This window comes from Dunckerocampus dactyliophorus, chromosome 19 (assembly GCF_027744805.1).
Source record: "Dunckerocampus dactyliophorus isolate RoL2022-P2 chromosome 19, RoL_Ddac_1.1, whole genome shotgun sequence".
Taxonomy (NCBI): domain Eukaryota; kingdom Metazoa; phylum Chordata; class Actinopteri; order Syngnathiformes; family Syngnathidae; genus Dunckerocampus; species Dunckerocampus dactyliophorus.
Genome location: NC_072837.1, coordinates 20,320,001 through 20,339,540, shown reverse-complemented (window position 1 = coordinate 20,339,540; position 19,540 = coordinate 20,320,001). Strand labels below are relative to the sequence as shown.

At 44.4% G+C, this 19,540-nt stretch overlaps 1 protein-coding gene across 3 annotated transcripts in view; it reads right to left on the bottom strand.

Annotated features, from left to right (window-relative positions):
• The window catches only part of LOC129172436 (kelch-like protein 29), a 241,953-nt gene that overhangs the window by 55,929 nt on the left and 166,484 nt on the right, over window positions 1–19,540 (bottom strand). For all 3 annotated transcript variants that reach the window (XM_054762143.1, XM_054762142.1, XM_054762144.1), the window contains exons 6-8: window positions 13,199–13,395; window positions 10,392–10,504; window positions 9,261–9,407 (exon numbers count right to left, since the gene is read on the bottom strand). In XM_054762143.1, coding sequence (XP_054618118.1) covers window positions 9,261–9,407; window positions 10,392–10,504; window positions 13,199–13,395 — 457 coding nt within the window. The remainder of the gene's footprint in view (window positions 1–9,260; window positions 9,408–10,391; window positions 10,505–13,198; window positions 13,396–19,540) is intronic.

Sequence of the window (19,540 nt, the reverse complement as noted above, 5' to 3'; positions counted from 1 at the left end):
ATGGAAATAAAGTAAAAAAGTATGAGAAAAATAACATCTATTTAATTTAAGAGGAAATTTGGAAAACAGCTGGAAAATAAAGTTAAAAAAACAGCAGAAATGTAAAAAACAGCTTTAATTTTACGGGAGTCAAAATAGTAAGAAAAAAAAAGTCTATTCTAACAATTTCATGAGAATAAATAATGCCATTTTAGTAGGATAAAGTTGAAATGTTTGACTGTGATACAAAAAAGCAGAAATATCTCAAACAGTCAAAAGAAAGAGCAAATTGCAATCCACGTTGTTCCACTCCAGTCCCGTAGGGGGCAGTGAGACACACCCAAAGCTGTTTTACCTCTTTCCCATGTATGTCTCTTGGCGTCCCACACAAGCGGCGTCTAACATGCATGACAAAAGTCCACTGAGCGTCTGCAGCGCACGTGAAATGACACATGGCGGCTCGTGTGTGTGAAAAATGGAGTATTGCTGTCAGCATGAAAAATAAGAGGAGTCACGAGTGCGTGCACGTGAAGCCTTTCAGCTTTGATGACCGTGTGAGCGTACGTGCGCACCTTTCACGGGATGCGTGAGCAAAATAAACCTTCAAATGTGTTTCCATGACCAGGCATGTGTCGGCTGGAAAGGATGGGAGTGGGGTGGGGGGTGGGGGGTGGGGGTGGGGGGGTTAGGTTTGGTGAATGGGGGCTGGGGGAGGGTGTTCAGCATTTTGCCCTGAGCCACGACTGGCAGGTGCAATGTGTTCTCTCAGGCGTTTTGCAGCATGAAAAGAAAAAATGTAGGTGAAATGATACCGCATGGGCGTACTGTACATGCTGTAGATGATACCATGCATCATACTGTACATGCTGTAGATGATACCATGAATCATACTGTACATGCTGTAGATGATACCATGCATCATACTGTACATGCTGTAGATGATACCATGAATCATACTGTACATGCTGGACATGATACCATGCATCATACTGTACATGCTGTAGATGATACCATGAATCATACTGTACATGCTGTAGATGATACCATGAATCATACTGTACATGCTGTAGATGATACCATGCATCATACTGTACATGCTGGACATGATACCATGCATCATACTGTACATGCTGGACATGATACCGTGAATCATACTGTACATGCTGTAGATGATACTGTGGATCATACTGTACATGCTGTAGATGATACCATGCATCCTACTGTACATGCTGTAGATGATACCATGCATCATACTGTACATGCTGTAGATGATACCATGCATCATACTGTACATGCTGTAGATGATACCGTGGATCATACTGTACATGCTGTAGATGATACCGTGCATCATACTGTACATGCTGTAGATGATACCGTGCATCATACTGTACATGCTGTAGATGATACCATGAATCATACTGTACATGCTGTAGATGATACCATGCATCCTACTGTACATGCTGTAGATGATACCATGAATCATACTGTACATGCTGTAGATGATACCATGCATTATACTGTACATGCTGTAGATGATACCATGAATCATACTGTACATGCTGTAGATGATACCATGCATCCTACTGTACATGCTGTAGATGATACCGTGGATCATACTGTACATGCTGTAGATGATACCATGCATCATACTGTACATGCTGTAGATGATACCATGCATCCTACTGTACATGCTGTAGATGATACCATGAATCATACTGTACATGCTGTAGATGATACCATGAATCATACTGTACATGCTGTAGATGATACCATGCATTATACTGTACATGCTGTAGATGATACCATGCATTATACTGTACATGCTGTAGATGATACCATGAATCATACTGTACATGCTGTAGATGATACCATGCATTATACTGTACATGCTGTAGATGATACCATGAATCATACTGTACATGCTGTAGATGATACCATGCATCCTACTGTACATGCTGTAGATGATACCGTGGATCATACTGTACATGCTGTAGATGATACCATGCATCATACTGTACATGCTGTAGATGATACCAACCACATGCTGTAGATGATACCAATCACATGTTGTAGATGATACCAACCACATGCTGTAGATGATACCAATCACATGTTGCATACTGAGCCTGACCTACACTCACACGCATCTACCCCAACGTAAAGGAGACAACACACCCGTGCTAAATACACAAAACAATGAACATATACTGTAGAGCAGTGGTCCACAACCTTTTTGGACCCACGGCCCGGGTCATGTTCCCACAAATCTCTGCGGACGTGGGTGGTGGTGGTGGGGGTTGTATAGCGATGTAACAGATCTCATTTAGTGTGTATTGCTATAAGTGCTGTAAGTGCTATAATCACCACTATAAGCTTGGAGCTTGAAGATGCTAGCGCCGCTGCTTGATGTGTGCTAACAGGCAGTGTGCTAGCATGGATTACCTTGAAACTGTGCACACAACAAATGTGCACATTAGCACTCAATAACGTCGTCAAACGTACCTTCATGCATTCCCACATAGTATCAGCATTTATACCACGTATGAGGTGAAAGACAAATGCTACAAATACAGTAGTAGTCTGTCTGTGCGGCATGAGATAAAGTTAGCACACCCACAATGGACATGCGTCAAGTGACACGGATGTAACAGAGAGAATCCGGCCACTTTTCAAAATAAAACATAAAAAAAATGAAATAATAAAAATTATTTTTTTTCTGTGCAGCCCGGTACCAAATGACCCGCGGCCCGGTACCGGGGGTTGGGGACCACTGCTGTATAGCACGTCTAAGCGGTAAACTTTGCAACTACTACACGAAATACTCATGATTAGTATTTCACATTCACACTTTCAAAGTTTACAGGTCATCAAAGCAGCTGATATCATTCCCAAACGATTCCCAATCCAATTCAATCCGGCAATAAAGACAAGAAGACGTAGTTCCTCAACACATGACCTGAGTAGCAGCAGCTGCGCAGCGTTCGTGGTGTGTTACGTCCAGCTAGCTAGCTGCTGTCGAACATGACACACGTACACAAGACAACGCAGGCCGAGTCAAGGCAACACTAGAAGGTTCCTGCAATGGGCACACATTTTGCACCTCCTCATGAAAGAGCAGTTGAACAGGCGGGCATCGAGAAAACCCACGTTTCTCTGGTGGAGTTCATGACGCCAAGCCAAGCCATTCAACTACTGACTTCTGTTCTCCACAAGCAGCCGTTCCATGAGAAGATGTTCTAGATGTTCTAGATGTACTTAGTTTATACGGAACCACATGTCAGCTGACTGATGTCATGTGATGTTTACGTGATCGAGCCACACTACCCTCACAATCACGGCCGCAATGGGCACCCCCGCTGTACATCATGAAAAGTGCAGCTACGTTAAAAAGGTGCCCAGACAGCTGCAGCCATCGAAATCTCTCTGGTGTTGTCGGCGTGATACGATACGAGGATGTCAACATGAACATACATCAGGAAGTAACAAACGGGAGGGGGTTTGCATTGTTTCCTCCTTATTGGCCACAGACCACGCCGCCGTTTCAATTTCCCTCCTGAAGGATGACTGCGTGGCGACACGAAGCTCCTCGTCTCCCCGCCAACAAATACAATTAACCTTGCTTAATGGCGCGCGGCCACAAAGAGCCGTTCTGCGCTTTTGAACCTGCCGCTCGTCACGCAAAAGCAAAGACAATCACCAAATTAAACGTGACGCCGCAGGTAAAAAGGTCTTTTTTAAGGAGGGAAATGAAAAGTAGGAAAACGTGTTTAAATCCGCACGCGGACTCAAAGCACTTTTGTCCTCTGATATCATTTGTTCTGCCTTTCAAAGAAGAAAAGATTGTTAATAGGCCCTGCAGGACGAAGGAACAATCCACCCAAGATGAGAGCGGAGTAAAAGTAGCACAAAGAAGTAATACCTTCAAGTGTACTCATTTGGCTTCAGGCGCCACATTGTTATTCCTGATGAGTGGACGTCAGCACGCCGCTAATGGCCAGCCTGGCCTTCCTTTCTTATCAGGCACAATACACCATTAGCTGCCCTTTTTAGCCGCTAACGCTTTCCAAAGACACAATCCATCACCTGGAAAGATAGAATCCACTATGAAGCATGTCGCAGCCCGGCGTAATGGAGGTCCCATTCACAGCTTTGGCAGACACTGGCCTCGTATAATTGGAGGCATGCGTGCACCCGGCGCTCCGAGCACAAAAGACGCAACAGTGAAAGGAAGGACGGCCGTCGCTCCAGCACCGCCTTAACACCATCGCTATCAGCTTTCTGGCACAGGGCTACAAAATCATCAATACAGCTCCTCACTTTACGAAACATCTCGTTTCATCTTTACTCTGAAAAGTACAGGCCTGTCCTCTAAATGTACACGGTTTAGGATCTTCACGTCAACACCAAGCGGCCCGGAGGAGCTTCAGCTTAGCCTAGCATCAGTGCAACACTTGCTACTACTCATTTTCACTTTGCTAAACATGACTTAATTACACTCAATGTCTAAAATATATTCACATATTCTGTAAAAAAATGTTACGTATGAAGCTCCAAACAGGAATGGAGCCTAGCATAAATGCAACAGTTAAAATGCAACTTACTATGGCTCATTTTCACTTTGCCAAACAGATGATTAAACATATGATTAGACATATCATTTCACATTTCCTCTAAATGTACGTTTTCTGGTCAACACGAAGCTCCAAATAGGCCTGGAGGAGCTTTAGCTTAGCCTAGCATCAATGCAACAGTTAAAATGCAACTTACTATTACTCATTTTAACTTTGCTAAACATCATTTGACAAAATGTCACACATACTGAAAAAAATGTAAGGATTTCCTGTAAATGTATATATTTTATGATATCTTTCAGATCAACATAAAGCTATAGAAAATGCTCGGAGAAGATTTACCTTAGCCTGGCATAACTACAGCTGTTAATACGCAATTTACTCGGACTCATTTTCACTCTGCCAAACATAAAATTAGACAAAATGTCACATATCCTGAAAAAAATGTCAAGTTTTCCTATGTTGTCAAATGAATCAATATTTTAACTATAAGCTACAAGTAGGCCTGTAACAGGTTTAGCTTAGCCTAGCATAAATTCCAATGTTACTTACTGTTACTTTGCTAAACATATAATAGTACGAATTGCTTCCTATTTGGAGAAATGTACGGTTTTAGGGAAGACAATTCACATGTTACAATAGTCACTTACAAATAGTACGGCAATACAGTTTCACTTAGCCTAGCATAACCACATAATTAATTCATTTTCATGTTTTCACATTTTATTCATAATTAAAAGAAAGGTGACATATTTTGAGAAATGTAACGTTTTAGACTAATTAGTTCATCAATTATGATATTTCAACTAAAACCTGCAAGTAGGCTTGGAAAAGTGTTTAGCCTAGCATAAGCACATAAGTTTGTTTTCTACTTTTGTTAATAATTACAAGAAATCTCACTTATGTGGACATATTTAATGTGTAATGAAATGATCTTTTCCACAATGTGGTAAATCAACATAAAGCAACAAAGGACGTTTGGCTGAGTCAAACATGAATGCAATATGTCATACAGGTCATTTATTTCCACTTTATGACACAAATAACTGAAAGAAATGCAACATATGCTTTTCTCTGTTGTGTCAAGCTAAATGATCATTTCAAATGCTTAGCCTAGCCTAGCCAACTGCTATAGTAGCAACACCTTTAGCATAATTTAGCATAATCAGACTGCTCAACAAAGCACTCACACACGCCGCAGGCAACACACACACACACTCATAGCACTTTATTTATTTATTTGTATTATTTATTTGTATTATTTATCTGTATTAATGTCTCTTCTGTTGTTGTTGCTTAATTTATTGGTATTTATGTTTGTTATGTTCTTATTCTTTTTCTTGTGTTTTCTTTCTTTTCTTGGGAGTATGAACAGAATAAGAATTTCATTGCATAGTATATTTGTATTTGTACTTTATTTATCCCACAGCGGGGAAATTCACTTGTTACAGCAGCAAGCAAGATACGCAAGTAAAGAATACAGTGTAAAGAATACATAGTGACGACAACATGGTTCAGGTGGTGCAGGTGTTGTAAAACTGCTGTTTTACTATGCATATGACAATAAAACTTTTGAATCTTGAATCATTTAGCGTAATATTGAAAACGAATACGACAAATATTTTATTCCTGTTCTGCTGAGCTGGCAAAGAAAGTACAGTTCTTTAGCATGCTAGCATAGCATAGCATAGCACAGTTAAATTAGCACCGCTGTGCTTGCTAAAGCTACACTGCTGTTCACCAATCATGGAAATATGTTACATTTTCTGACAAAGGAGCAGAAACGTGAACATTTTGAACTAGTATGAATGGATTGACCAACATGTTTGTTATTGTGGTTGAAGTTAGCAGCGGTGTAGCGGGCTAAAACCTAGCTATAAAGTAGACATTATAGGCGGCTCCACGGCGGCCGCGCTGCTTTTAGAAGGTGAAAGCGCGTCTGCTCAAGTCTAATTGACAACTATGAACACTCTAATGCACTCTTCTGTCTCTAAGCGACGTCCACGCCACGTTTCCTGCCGCCGCCAGACGCAAGCTGACAGCGTGGCGGAAAGAGAAAATAGCAGAAAGAGAAAATTGCATAGTATTTACGTTCAATATGCCACTTTTCCACTATTTAGCTTGCAGCCCACCAATACACACACACACAAACACACAGGTACACACACACACGGGGACACACACACACACGGGGACACACACACACACACACACGGGGACACACACACACACACAGAGACACACACACACACACACACGGGGACACACACACACACACACACGGGGACACACAAAGGGCCGTGCAAAGTAGCTTGCGACTTCAAGTGTTGCAGTGCCTTGACACGTCATTAAAAGTTGTCCCGGGTTCCGGGACGTGGGGGTGGGGTTTCTGCAGCAGGAGGAAGAGGAGGAGGAGGGGGAGGGAGGAGGACGGAGGACCACGCATGTCAAATTCTGCCAGCGTGATGTTGGCGACCTTGGTGGCTCTCAGCTCCCACTCGGGCTGGACGTCAGGGTGTAACGTTCAAACATTCAAACACGCTTTTTTTCTCAACCACTTGTCTGCATTCTGTAGCTCCGCCCACTCCTTCAAACACAAGGTGACCCCCCCCGGGTCTCCCGTTTCAGGAGTTGGTGAAGTGTCCTGTTAAGACAAGCGGAAAAATGGTCCCGCCTTCCTTGCGTGTTTTTCCTGACTTGATGTGAATGAACTCCTGTCCTCTGGAGAGTAGAGGGTAGAGAGTAGAGGGTAGAGGATAGAGAGTAGAGGGTAGAGGGTAGGGGGTAGAGGGTAGGGGGTAGAGGGTAGAGAGTAGAGTGTAGAGAGTAGAGGGTAGAGAGTAGAGTGTAGAGAGTAGAGGGTAGAGAGTAGAGGGTAGAGAGTAGAGTGTAGAGGGTAGAGAGTAGGGGTAGAGGGTAGAGAGTAGAGGGTAGGGGGTAGAGAGTAGAGGGTAGAGGGTAGGGAGTAGAGGGTAGAGAGTAGAGGGTAGAGGGTAGGGGGTAGAGGGTAGAGAGTAGAGGGTAGAGGGTACAGAGTAGGGGGTAGAGGGTTGAGAGTAGAAGGTAGGTGGTAGAGGGTAGAGAGTAGAGGGTAGGTGGTAGAGAGTAGAGGGTAGAGGGTAGAGAGTAGAGTGTAGAGGGTGGAGGGTGATATTACAGGACTGCGTGGGCTTGTCTTGACGTTTTGGAGTCACGTGACATACACAAGACATCAGGGTCCGTTGTGTTGTGCTTTTGTTTTGTACTTCCAATGTGCTTTACTTTACTTCATTTGACTTGACTCTAACATGCTAGCCTCCTACTTTGTAGGAAAAAAATCGAAAAAGTCTGCGGTATGACCAGTTGAGCAATCATTGTTGGTGGGGGAGCAGCACCAGCAAAAAGGACATAAACCTGATGGACAAACTGATCTGGAAAGCCAAACAAGTTATCGGCACCCAGTTGGAGATGTTGGTATCAGTGAGAGACAGGAGGACACTGGACAAACTACTCTCCATCACGGACAACTCCACCCACCCGCCCACTCCATCGTACAGTAGAGGGGCAGCGGCGCTCATTCTCCAACAGGCTCCTCCAGGTCCGTTCCCACAGTAAATGCTACAGAACTTCATTCATTCCACACGCCATCCAGCTCGACAATACCTCACCTGTCTGAAAAAGATCATTCACCACATTATTACACTGTACTGTCTGCCCTCCCTTGGATAAAGTGTACATGTATTTGTATTTACTAGATTGTAAATACTATCTTGTTTATCTTATGTTCTTTGGATTGATCTTATATTCTTTTTATTTGCTTATATCGTCATCATTCATACTGCATTGCATTGTATTTAAGAGTGCTTAAGAGCCTTTTTCTTCTGCAATTGAGTTACTGGAAACAAGCAATTTCCCATCGGTGGTACTTGCTTGACGCTAATCATCGGTGGTACTTGCTTGATGCTAATCATCGGTGGTACTTGCTTGACGCTAATCATCGGTGGTACTTGCTTGATGCTAATCATCGGTGGTACTTGCTTGATGCTAATGTGATGGGAGTGCGCAACAGTGCTAAATGTTTCATTGTAAAGGTGAATATTTCAAAGAGTGATCAACGTGTGCCACAAAGGTGGGCACCGACAAGGTAACATTGATTTTGGAGGTGTGATCCAGCGTATGTAGGGCAGCGCCCGCTGACGAGGACACATTACTCAGGACGGATGACTCCTCCGCTGATGGATGACGGCAATTTATCCCATAATCTGGCCTCCATTTTTAAACAGGCAGAGTAAAATCCTCGGTTTCGCGTTCACGCTCTTCGAGACTGAATCAATAAAAATTTCATGACCCGAGGTTTAACCGGTGGATGGATATCCGCCGACGCTCCCGTTTACCTTCTCGCAAATGCGGGCCGGAGTTGGTGCTCCGACCTTGAGGCTTATTGATTCCTGTCAGGTTCATATTTGCTCTGCTCGCTCGCTGTGCTGTCAACATCCATGTGCAGGAAATACGCTTTGCTTGTGATCAACTCACTCTAGGAACCTTCTGACAAACAAACAAAGCCACTGTGGCAGGTGCTTTCTCAGGAGAAACAAATGAACTCAGGAGAGGAAACAAACAGCCGCCTGTGGAGCACAGTGCTGATGATGAAAAAGCTACTTGTCTGTTTGTTGACACTGCGAGCCTCTCCACGGCTCCAACGCGCCACTGTGACACTTTTCTTTTTATTACCTCGACTCTGGAGCTGGAGTCCCGTTTGATCCATTTGATGACCGTCTCGTAAACCAGCTCCTCGGCTTTGGTGTTGAGGCTGTCGTTGGACAAATAGGCCACCAGGTCCTCCTTGGACACGCTCAGGATCTCCTCCTGGCCTGCCACCTGGAGAACGAAGGGTTCCAATCACCGTCAGGGTCTTCAAGGGGAAACAAACCTGCTTTCGATACATTTAGCGTATATATACTTTTTACCCTAAACTACCTTAAGTATCTTGGCTATTTCCAATCAAGAAAAATCCTTGACATTTTGACCAACAAAAACCTGTAAAAAGTTCCAAGTCATGCGACCTAAAAGATTCCCTGATCTGGCTTTACCAGTTTATACTTCAACCCCCATCTGTCAAAGGAATATCACCCAAAACCAACAGGATTCTTGATCACATCCAAGAACAATGGCAATCCTAGACAGAGATGGGAAATATGTACCTTTATCCCATCTTTGATTTATGCTATGTGAAGTACCTCGGATGAGTCATTCAATATCCAAACGATAGCAGAGAGGGGTCAAGGAAGTTCATAACTGATCTTTGACCTGATTTTGGATGGGTATCGTTCATAATCAAAAATGTTCTTGAGTTTGGTATCAGCTCTTTGATCTCCGAACATGTTAGAAGAAATGTGTTGCTGGTTGAAAGCAACTTTGATCTTGGACGCCTACTCTGTCAAGTATGCTGGATTGGACAGGGTGTGTGTGACATTTGTGGCGCCCCCTATGGGTTGTGCTCCCAATGCTTTGGAAGACATGCTAGCATTCATGCAATCATCACAGTTTTAGAATCATTAGACCAATGATCAATTAGTTAAGCCCCACCCCTTTTGCTTCATGGTGGCCATGTTTTTCAACACACGTGCCTGTCAGTCCCCTGAAGGAATTTCATGGTGATTGGGTTAAACCCCCTAAGGTTACAGTGGGAGAAATGTCACATCAAGCCTGACTGATGGGGTAAAATGGGGCCATCATGTGGCATATATGTCAGAGAAATAAGCATAGAAAATAACAGCACAGGCAACACAGCAGGGGTGCATGTTTTGACAAGCTTTGAGTGTTTTGTGTGCAGCGGTTGAGGAGTAGATGATGCTTTGGTACCTCAGGAAAGTTCTGCAGAGCAAAGGCTTTGGCCATGTTGTGCAGCTCCGTGCAGCTCATGGCTTCAGCCATGGCCAACACTCCCAGACAGTTTGCTGCCGTCAGCTGCTTCTCTGCAGTCCAGGAAGAAGAAGGAGAAGAAGGAGAAGGACAGACAGATTGATTAGGATGTCAATAGCAAGATGGCGGATCATGAAGATTGTGTCGGGCTTATCAGCTTTCCATCTGCCTCAGATAAGTTTAATAACTGCAAACACCTCCTGGGACAAACAAGCGGGGAGGAATTGATCGCTCGCAGAAACAAGCGAGAGGAGACGGGCAGCCGGGAGCGGGATTAGGGATTAGTTGGGGCACATTAAAGAGTCACATGACTTCAAACGCAAGCGACCAGCAGAGGGATCGCTCACGCCCATGAAGGTGGCGCTTTCCTCCCCAGCGGCACAGCGTTTGCAGAATAATCAACACGCAATACGGACGCACCAGGTCAGCGGCTGATGAAATAATCGCCCTGGAGACCGTCAGCCACCCCAGCCGGCCTTTAAGTGGCTCAGCCATGGCCGCCATGGACAACCACCTTTCTACTGAAGTTCACCTTTTCCTTTGCTTTGGCCATAATTTGACTCCAATCTGGAATTCAATCAATCATTTTGGGAAAAAACACACCTGGAAAGGCTTAGTTGGAACCTAGACCTAAGCACCTAAGGAGAGCTCAGCATGACACATTCACTCGGCGGGTTTTGCTTTTTCTTTGGCTGGCTATGGCTATTTTGAAACACCTATTGTTATGCGTTATTATTTTTACCAGTGCTTAACTTCTTCTTACACGCCAAGCGATACAAAACGCTTGGCGTTATGTATCTGTGTCCCGCCACGTGCCCGCGCACCGCCGCCTGTGCGTTCATCTGAATGTGACGAAGACGCTCGCATCTTCTTCCGCTGTGGAGCGCCGCGGCAATCTTGTTTGCGTATGTGTTCCACGGAGTCTCCGTCACATTCACATGAACGCACAGGCGGCGGTGCGCGGGCACACGGTGAGGGGCGAGCGTTTTGTGAGGTTTGACTTTTTCAGAAGGCATTTTTGTGATGCAAATGTGTTCATCTTTTGAAGGCATGTTGACTTTAGAAGCCAAACTCTTGACTTAATTGTCCCCAGCAACTACCCGGAACTACGTTCTTCAGCACAGAAATCTGACCAGAACTGGACTTAGGAGACCAAGTGGGGGGTAAGTGGCTGTTATTGGACTACAATGCTGATGGGGGTGTCATACAACTGCATGGCAAAACATCCAAACTACCCCCTAGAGGAACAAGTTGAGTGATCTGTTTTCTATTTATTCTTAGTTTTAGTTGTTTGTTGACTTTTATTTGGTGATTTTATTGGTATTTTAACGAGTGTACACTTTGGCAAGCATCTTATTTTAAGGTGTTATATGAAAAAAGTGGACTGCATTCATATTAGGAGGTTGACTTTTTTTACACTTAAAACTGAAATAAGTATTTTTGGAGGACTATTTCTATTTTTGTTATTTCCTATGACAAGAATGGCATCGAAGTCGGAGCAAAAGGCAGTCATCCAACTTGTGGGCTGGCCCGTTTCCGAGAGGAGTCGGTGAAAGACTTGGACTTGTGTGCATCGGAGGGAAGGTAAAGTGGGTCAGGAAGATGTTTGCTGTTTCCCCGAGGGCGCCAACATCTGACACAGTATCACCTTCTCCTCTGTCAAGGACAAACCTGTACCCCCCCCCAATGCGCTAAAATGTCATGAATCTTGTGGGGGTGGAATGATTGGATGTCTCCCAGGAAATGAAGTCTACAAATGGCTTCCATGTTCTCATTTTTTTATCATCCAAATGGAGGAAAACAAATCGATAAGTGCTGTTTCTTTCTTTTCTCTGACCTTTGTGTCCACAAAGCAAACAAGTCATGAAATAAAATGCAAATGCTGACATTTAACCCAATCAAACCTTTGTCATGTGACCCGCTGGGCTCCTCTTCCAGGCTCCTCCCCCTTTGAGCTTGTTTTTTCTGTCTTTTGCTTCTTGGCTTGGTAGTTCATGCCAGAGAATTTGACATTTAAGTGACGGTTGTCCCGTGACCTTTTTACATGACAAGGCCGCCCTTGTAGTGCCCGGGACCGGATCGGAGCCGCAGTTTTGGAGGAGCGAGGTGCGTCATGATGGGGGAACATCTGACTTCCTGTCAGCTCATACAGACGTCCTGTAACGTGCACGGCGTACAACGTCTGCCGAGGCCTGAAAGCACTCCTGTCGCATAAACAATCTTTGATTTGCATTTGTGCACTCAATCCTAAAAAACAGCACAGCTCTCCTCTCACAAAAACAGCAAAGTTTGGCTCTTTGACTCCTCCTTAAAAACAGCATGTGGCCCTTGTTTGTCATTTAACGGATGTTTGACTGGCATTTTTGCAGAAGGTCCTTAAAAACAGCAGAGCGCTCCAGTTGAAGCATTAGCATAGTTTGCTTCATGTTAAATATGACTTAGTTGAACATCCCTGATGCAGGAGTCTTTTTTCAACCTTTCAATCTGCACATTTATCCAGATCCTCACTAATAGCTTATAAAAGTATACAGGAAGTAGAGTGTAAAATGGACACATTTGAAGGTAGTACACCTTAACTGATTAATTCAACCAATCAGGTGTTGGATCAGACCACCTGGATATTTGTTTTGGGGGTTTTGGGACCCCCAAAAAACGGCGGCACTAAAGAAGAGCTTGTTCAACAGTTCTTCTTTCATGACATGTTTTGCTGAATATGAAAAGTATACTTGTGTCCCCGTCCTACACACCCAGGAAGGACACGCAGACTTTGCAGAAGGTGTTGAATTGGAACTTGTTGGCGGCCTCCAGCAGCGTCTTGGCGTTGGCCGAGTCGATGACCAGCGATCCCGTGTACACAAACTCCAGCAGCTGCTCCAGCACGTCGGCGGCGATGTTGCTCATGCTCAGCTTTAGCATCTCGCCGTTACGCGCCTCGCCCGACGACCTGGACGACCAATGGCGGCACAGAGAGAGACTTGGTTAGAAACCGTGGGGGGGGGGGGGGACAAGTTATACAATCTTTTTATGATTTAGTTTATTTAAATGCCGCATCTGCAACAAAACTTTTAGGATGAAGTAGAGGTGATTATTGCTTTGGACGGACATGAGGACACCTAGCAGACATGGGACATGGGTGGGGTGGGGTGGGGTGGGGGTTCAGCACTGACACAATCACTCTGCCTATCAAAGCATGAGGAGATGCTTGGGGGGGGGTAAATTAAATATAAAATAACATGATACACACAACCCCCCCAGGCCGGGATCAAATGACAGCGATTTGCACGCGTGGCGGGCGGCTGCGGGGAGGCATCAGAGCATTAAGTAACACCTCAGCACCCATGTTCATCGCCCCATGTGAAACAATAATCCACTCAAGGGTGAAACAAATGGAACAGGACGCCCCCCCCCCCCAACCACCACCACTTTAGCTACCCTGCCTCCCTCCCTCCCTGCGGCCGCAGACGTCAGCAACATGAAATCATTAAGATGGATGGGGGTGCTTTGCTTCTGTCACTCTTGGCTCCTTTCCATTTGTTTTAATTCTTGCCGGAATTGTTCAACATAAAAGTCATCCATACTTAAAGAAATACTTTAAATGCATCATAAAGTGTATGACTTTGATGTGATCCGACAATACACGATCAATACATGACACTGATCTCCTGAATGAGACGTAGATAGGATAAGAGAATCATACCAACAATGGGCCTCATTCACGAACATCTTCTTAAAAGTCTTCTTAAGAAGTGTACTTAAGAAGGCGCGGGTTGGAAACTGCGCCGCATTCACGACACGTTCTTAAGTAGGGATAATCGTTCGCACCGGTGTTCTTAGGTTGATGAACGCCAACTGCGATGCACGTGCATGTGAGCTCTAATTTGCATAGGTCACCGCCTATTATTTCCCATACAAGGTAAAAAATGTGCGGTGCGCAACAGGCAGCTGGAGGCGGAGATGGCAACGCGCAAGGGCAAGACTGAGGAGCAGCTGGACAACAAACGAAAGAAAAACTTCAATTCTACTGAAATAGAGGTGCTTTTACAAGGAGTGAGCGAACACAAGACCACCTTATTTTCACGTGTATCCACCGGTCATCAGGCCATCCAAAAAGAGTCGGCATGGAGCACCATTGCAGGAAACATAAATGTCGTTTCCACGGAGAAACGCGCCACCGCAGATGTTAAAAAGAAGTGTTTTGACTTAAAATAGACTAAAAAAAAAAGATTGGACTGCACCGGAGAGATCTGGAGGAAACGGGAGGTGGGCCATCAATCAGAAACCAAACCATTTTGGAAACTCTAGAAAATATTTACACAATCATGATGGAAAAATAAAGTCAAAATACATAGTTTGTGTGTGACAATGTATTTTTTCTGTGGTTACATTTGATTAGACGCTGCCTAATTAATACAGCAGCCCCGTGCTCTGGCTCAAGACGCGGCTGGGGGCGCGTGTCGTTATCTGGGGGTGCTACGTGCGCAATAGACACACCACGTTTCATTGCGATGTTATTCTGATGATCCTGAACACCTGCAAGAACAGAGAGGGAAGCCTGAAGCCTGAAGCGGGACATCAAATATTGGTGGCTTTCAGCAAATAAATCTAATGGTCCCTTTACATTCTCTCTCTGCGCAGCGCACGTCCAGCCAGCCTTTTTTTTTTGGATGAATTGGGATTTGAATATATATTTATCCATGGAGTATATTTTACTTGTTTTGATGATAAATGATTGTTGGGATATTTTATTTGCACTACATTTTTTGGGATGAGGTTGCAAAATCCATCATGAGGGTGATTGTGCATTGAAAGTGCAAGCTTTGCTTGTGCGTAAGAGTCCTCCTGAGCGTTCGTAGAATTTGTTCTTAGATCTAAGAACTGGGAGTTAAGAACACGTTTCGTGAATGCCAAAAATCTTCGTAAGAAGGCTTTAAGAACACATTTGTGCGTAAGAACGTTTCGTGAATGAGGTCATTGACCTCCACAAAGCAAACATACCGGAGGTGCCTGCTTGTCCCTGCTCAGGAAAATCCATTTAAAAAGTCCAAATACATCAAAATACAGATTCTATTGAAGTATCTCTTCGTTCAATCAGTTGTAATGAAATTGATGAAAAACTATAGAAATAATAATCAATAGCTAAACGTGGTAACATTTCATGGCTGGAAAGGATCAGTCTGCCTGTTCCGTTTCATCGTAGACTTCTAATGACGCATCATGATGGAACAATGAAGGCGTTCCCTGCTAACAAACACTTCTGATGCCTGGTACTCTCTGCAGTTAAGTCAGTAGCCCCCCAGCCTAGATGAGGAAAATTCAAAAACAAAACGTCGGCCATCTTTTTTTTTTTTTTTTTTTTTTTTGCTTGACTGGAGTCCAAGCGCTATAACCCCCCCCCCAGCAGCAAAACACTCAGCATTTAGCACGACTCGGGGGTGGGGGTGGAGGGTGGACAAGGGAGGAGAAAAAAAAGACAGAGAGTGAGAAGGGGGGGTGAGATGATTCCTCCACAGGGAGCCAGCAGCCATCCTTCTGAGGGAGGGGTTGTTTCATGACTGTACCTTGTCTGTTTTTTAAATAAGAAATAGTGTTGCTCCGCCCACCCCCACCACCCCTAAAAAAAAAAAAAGAAGCCAAAAGTCCCAGCGCCATCATGCCTAAGCAGAACCTTTAGTCGCTGCTGCAAGAATAATATCCTGCAAACATTAGTTGGCATTGGAAGCGCACTCAGCTGGGGTGGGGTGGGGGCGGGGGGGGGGGGGGGGGGGGAGAAGGACATAAAAAAATAATATTTAAAACATTTGTCTCTGCATGGCTGCAAAAACCCAAAAGCTGTTCCTCTCTTTTTTTTGTCCTCCTGCAAAGCAAAAAGCCACATCGTGTTATTGACCTTCCCCTGCAGGCCTTTGGGGGAGGGGGTGCAGGTGGGAAGAAAGAAAGACTTGAAGGGAGAGGTTAAGATGATGGAGGGGGGAGGGAGGTGGAGTGGATAGAGCTAAAAATAAAAGAAGCTCGTCAGTTTGGTCAATTAGTGACACGGAAAACTTAGGGAGCGTCTCTAAAGAGGCGGCCGCTGACGCTGCGTCTGATTGGGCACCCGCCAAGGATGGAGGAGGAGGAAAAAGGAAGGACGACGAGCAGGAAGGATGAGCTACGCTGAAAAACACTCCCACTTTGCCAAGACGACGTCTTAAAGGGGATGGCGGCGAGGATGCAAACCCACACACACACACACACACACGGACGTCCCACATCCAATCGTGGAGCTGCCACATAAAGGCCATTGTTGATTGGCTAATGCTGGTAGTACGTTTGTCTTCTGCTTCTTTAGGAATAAATAGTTTTGGTATCGGTGTGATATGACGGAGCATTTGGTGGACTTGTGAATCGTAGAATGAACGCAAGGAGCGACGCAACTAACAAAAATGTTACAAATGATAGAAAACAGTAGTGACCTTATATGAGCTTGTCGTGTGTTGCATCTTCCATGTTTTATGCTGCTGGTTTTGCAGGTTTCGTGGGACTCGAAAGTCATCTTGCCAAACCTCATTATTTGGTTCTTAGGTTTGATACCATCAGTGTGTCCAAGTGCACACGTTTCAGCTGAAATGGCTTCATTCCACTCAAGTAGAGGCTCAAAGGTGACTGCATCAGGATAACACCTGCAGAGCAAACATACAAGCAGGCCAAATAAAGACCAACAAGAATGAAGACAATCAGGGAGAAATCTGAGGGGAATTGGGACAAAGTCCCATCCTGTCCTCCCCCCAGGGTGAGTGGAACACTTTCACACCACCAGAGAGGATGGGATGTGTCCGGGCTCGGCACGTTGCCATGGCGATGCAGGCACGCCAAAGGTAAATGAAACGACGGGGAGACGTGGAGGGCCGACGAGAAGTCACAGGCCGTCATCTACGCCGGCCCTTTAAGGGGAAAGGTCAAATAAAACAATAAACGGTCCTGCTGCTGCAACAAGCGTTGCTCTGGCAACATTTCAAATCAAAACGTCTTTACAAACATTTTCTCACAAAATGATGACATTTTATCAATAAAAATGATATATTTTTGAACTTGACTTCTAAATCAAACGACATTTTTTTAAATATCATTTTGCAACACAAATGATACACCAACTCAAATCATGCGATACATTTCAGAATGTTACTAGAAACTTGATCACATTTTACTCCTAAAAACAGCACAAACATTTATTTATTCGTTTATTCTTCATAGATCAAAGGCAGCCACCAATTGCTATATATATATATATATTTTTTTTTTTTTAGTTTCATAAATCAAAACCAGCACAAAATGCTATATTTTAACTTAACTTCTAAATCAAAACACATTTTTAAAAAGTCAATCTGGCAACACAAAGGATATACCATAAATTCCAAATCAGATGATTTTAGAATGTCCACAAGTATGCTATATTTGAATAATACTTCATATATGTACATGATTGAATACATATGAATACTATTTCATATAATGTATCCTTACATCTTAAATACTTCCTTTCCACTGAACTTTGCTGAACAAATGATACCTTTAGTGTTTCTAACGCTATATTTCATACTTAATGAATGAATTAAAATAAACATTTTGTGAGTTTCCTCCTAGTCACGTCCAATCTTCCACGCTAGCTTATGTTATGGCATAAATGCATCAGATGAATACAGAATATGGAAATCCATCACACATGACATCATATCAGCATGTGCGCATATTTGTTCTTTTTTTGGAAACTAAGTTGATGTGAGTTGAAGATGTGAATATTTTTGGAATAATAAATGAAGGAGTAATAACTCTTCCACGACCGAGCCGGTGGTTCACTTGCTTTCCATCAAGTACACCTGCTGCTCACACCTGCGGCTTCAAAGCGAGCTGGCGGAGGACGTGGAATGATGGAAGGTGCATTGATGGAGGCGGCACGTAGCGAGCGACAAGAGGTTGACGTTAGGAGAGAACAGGACAGTAGTTGAACAATTCGTGCATGTTTGGCTTCTGAAACCAAACTAAATGAACACTGGAGACCAGCCCAGGTGTCGTTCTACCGTCACGCCTACGTGAGCGGCCCACGTCCCGCGTCCCGTGTAAGGAGCCCACAGGAGACGGCAGGTGACTCCCCCCCCCCCCCCCCCACACACACACACACACACACACACATTTCTTCATATTTACATTCTCATAGCGCTTGATGCTAATATACAGGAAGTGGAACATTCCATTCCGATTTCAAGCTAAATCTAATCATCATCATCATCACCATCATCATCTAGAGATGACACAAAAAGTTTGTTTTCATTTTGGAACATGATTTGAGATGTTTATAGTGACGATTTATTCCTATTCATGTATGGATTCACTCCCAGTGGCCATCCAAGTGTAAAAATAAGCTAAGCGCCGTTCATATGAGGACTTGATGAAGGTGCAACACCACAGAAAGTCACGGAGCTGTTTTAGGTGGAAAAAGAAGTCAAGCAGCGAGCCTACAGTACAGTATCAAAGTAGAAAACATCAGCTTTGCTAACAAGCTCAGCGGCGTGTGGCGATGCTAACTACTTTCACTTTGCCAGTCCGCTTACCTCACGCAACTTCCTGTCTATTGTCGGAAGTACGGATGAAAACAAAAACCAGCTAGCACACGGTAGCGGCAGCACGGTAGGGCAGGGTGGCAGAGGGCGGCAGTCGGCGGGTCGGTGGCAGTATGGCTAGCAGGGAGAGGTGGGTGACGGTACCGCTAGTGTGGGCCAATAGTGCGGCCAGGGCGGGGTGGCCATGTTGGTGTGGCTACTGATAGACGCGCACGTGCACACACACACACACACACACACACACACACACACACACACACACACACGATGCGTGGACAGTGAAGGATACGTGACACGTACATGAATGGATTCAGAGTGAAAAAAGGAATATTGTGTTCTTTGGTTTGTCCAAGAAACGCCCCCCCGCCCCCAGTCAGTCATGGAACATTTACACTGCTCTTTCAAATTCAAGTGTGGTTACATGTGAGGGGCTGGGGGGTGGACAGAGGTGATGGGTTGATCTTTAAGTCCAGATTCAGATACATTCATTTGGGT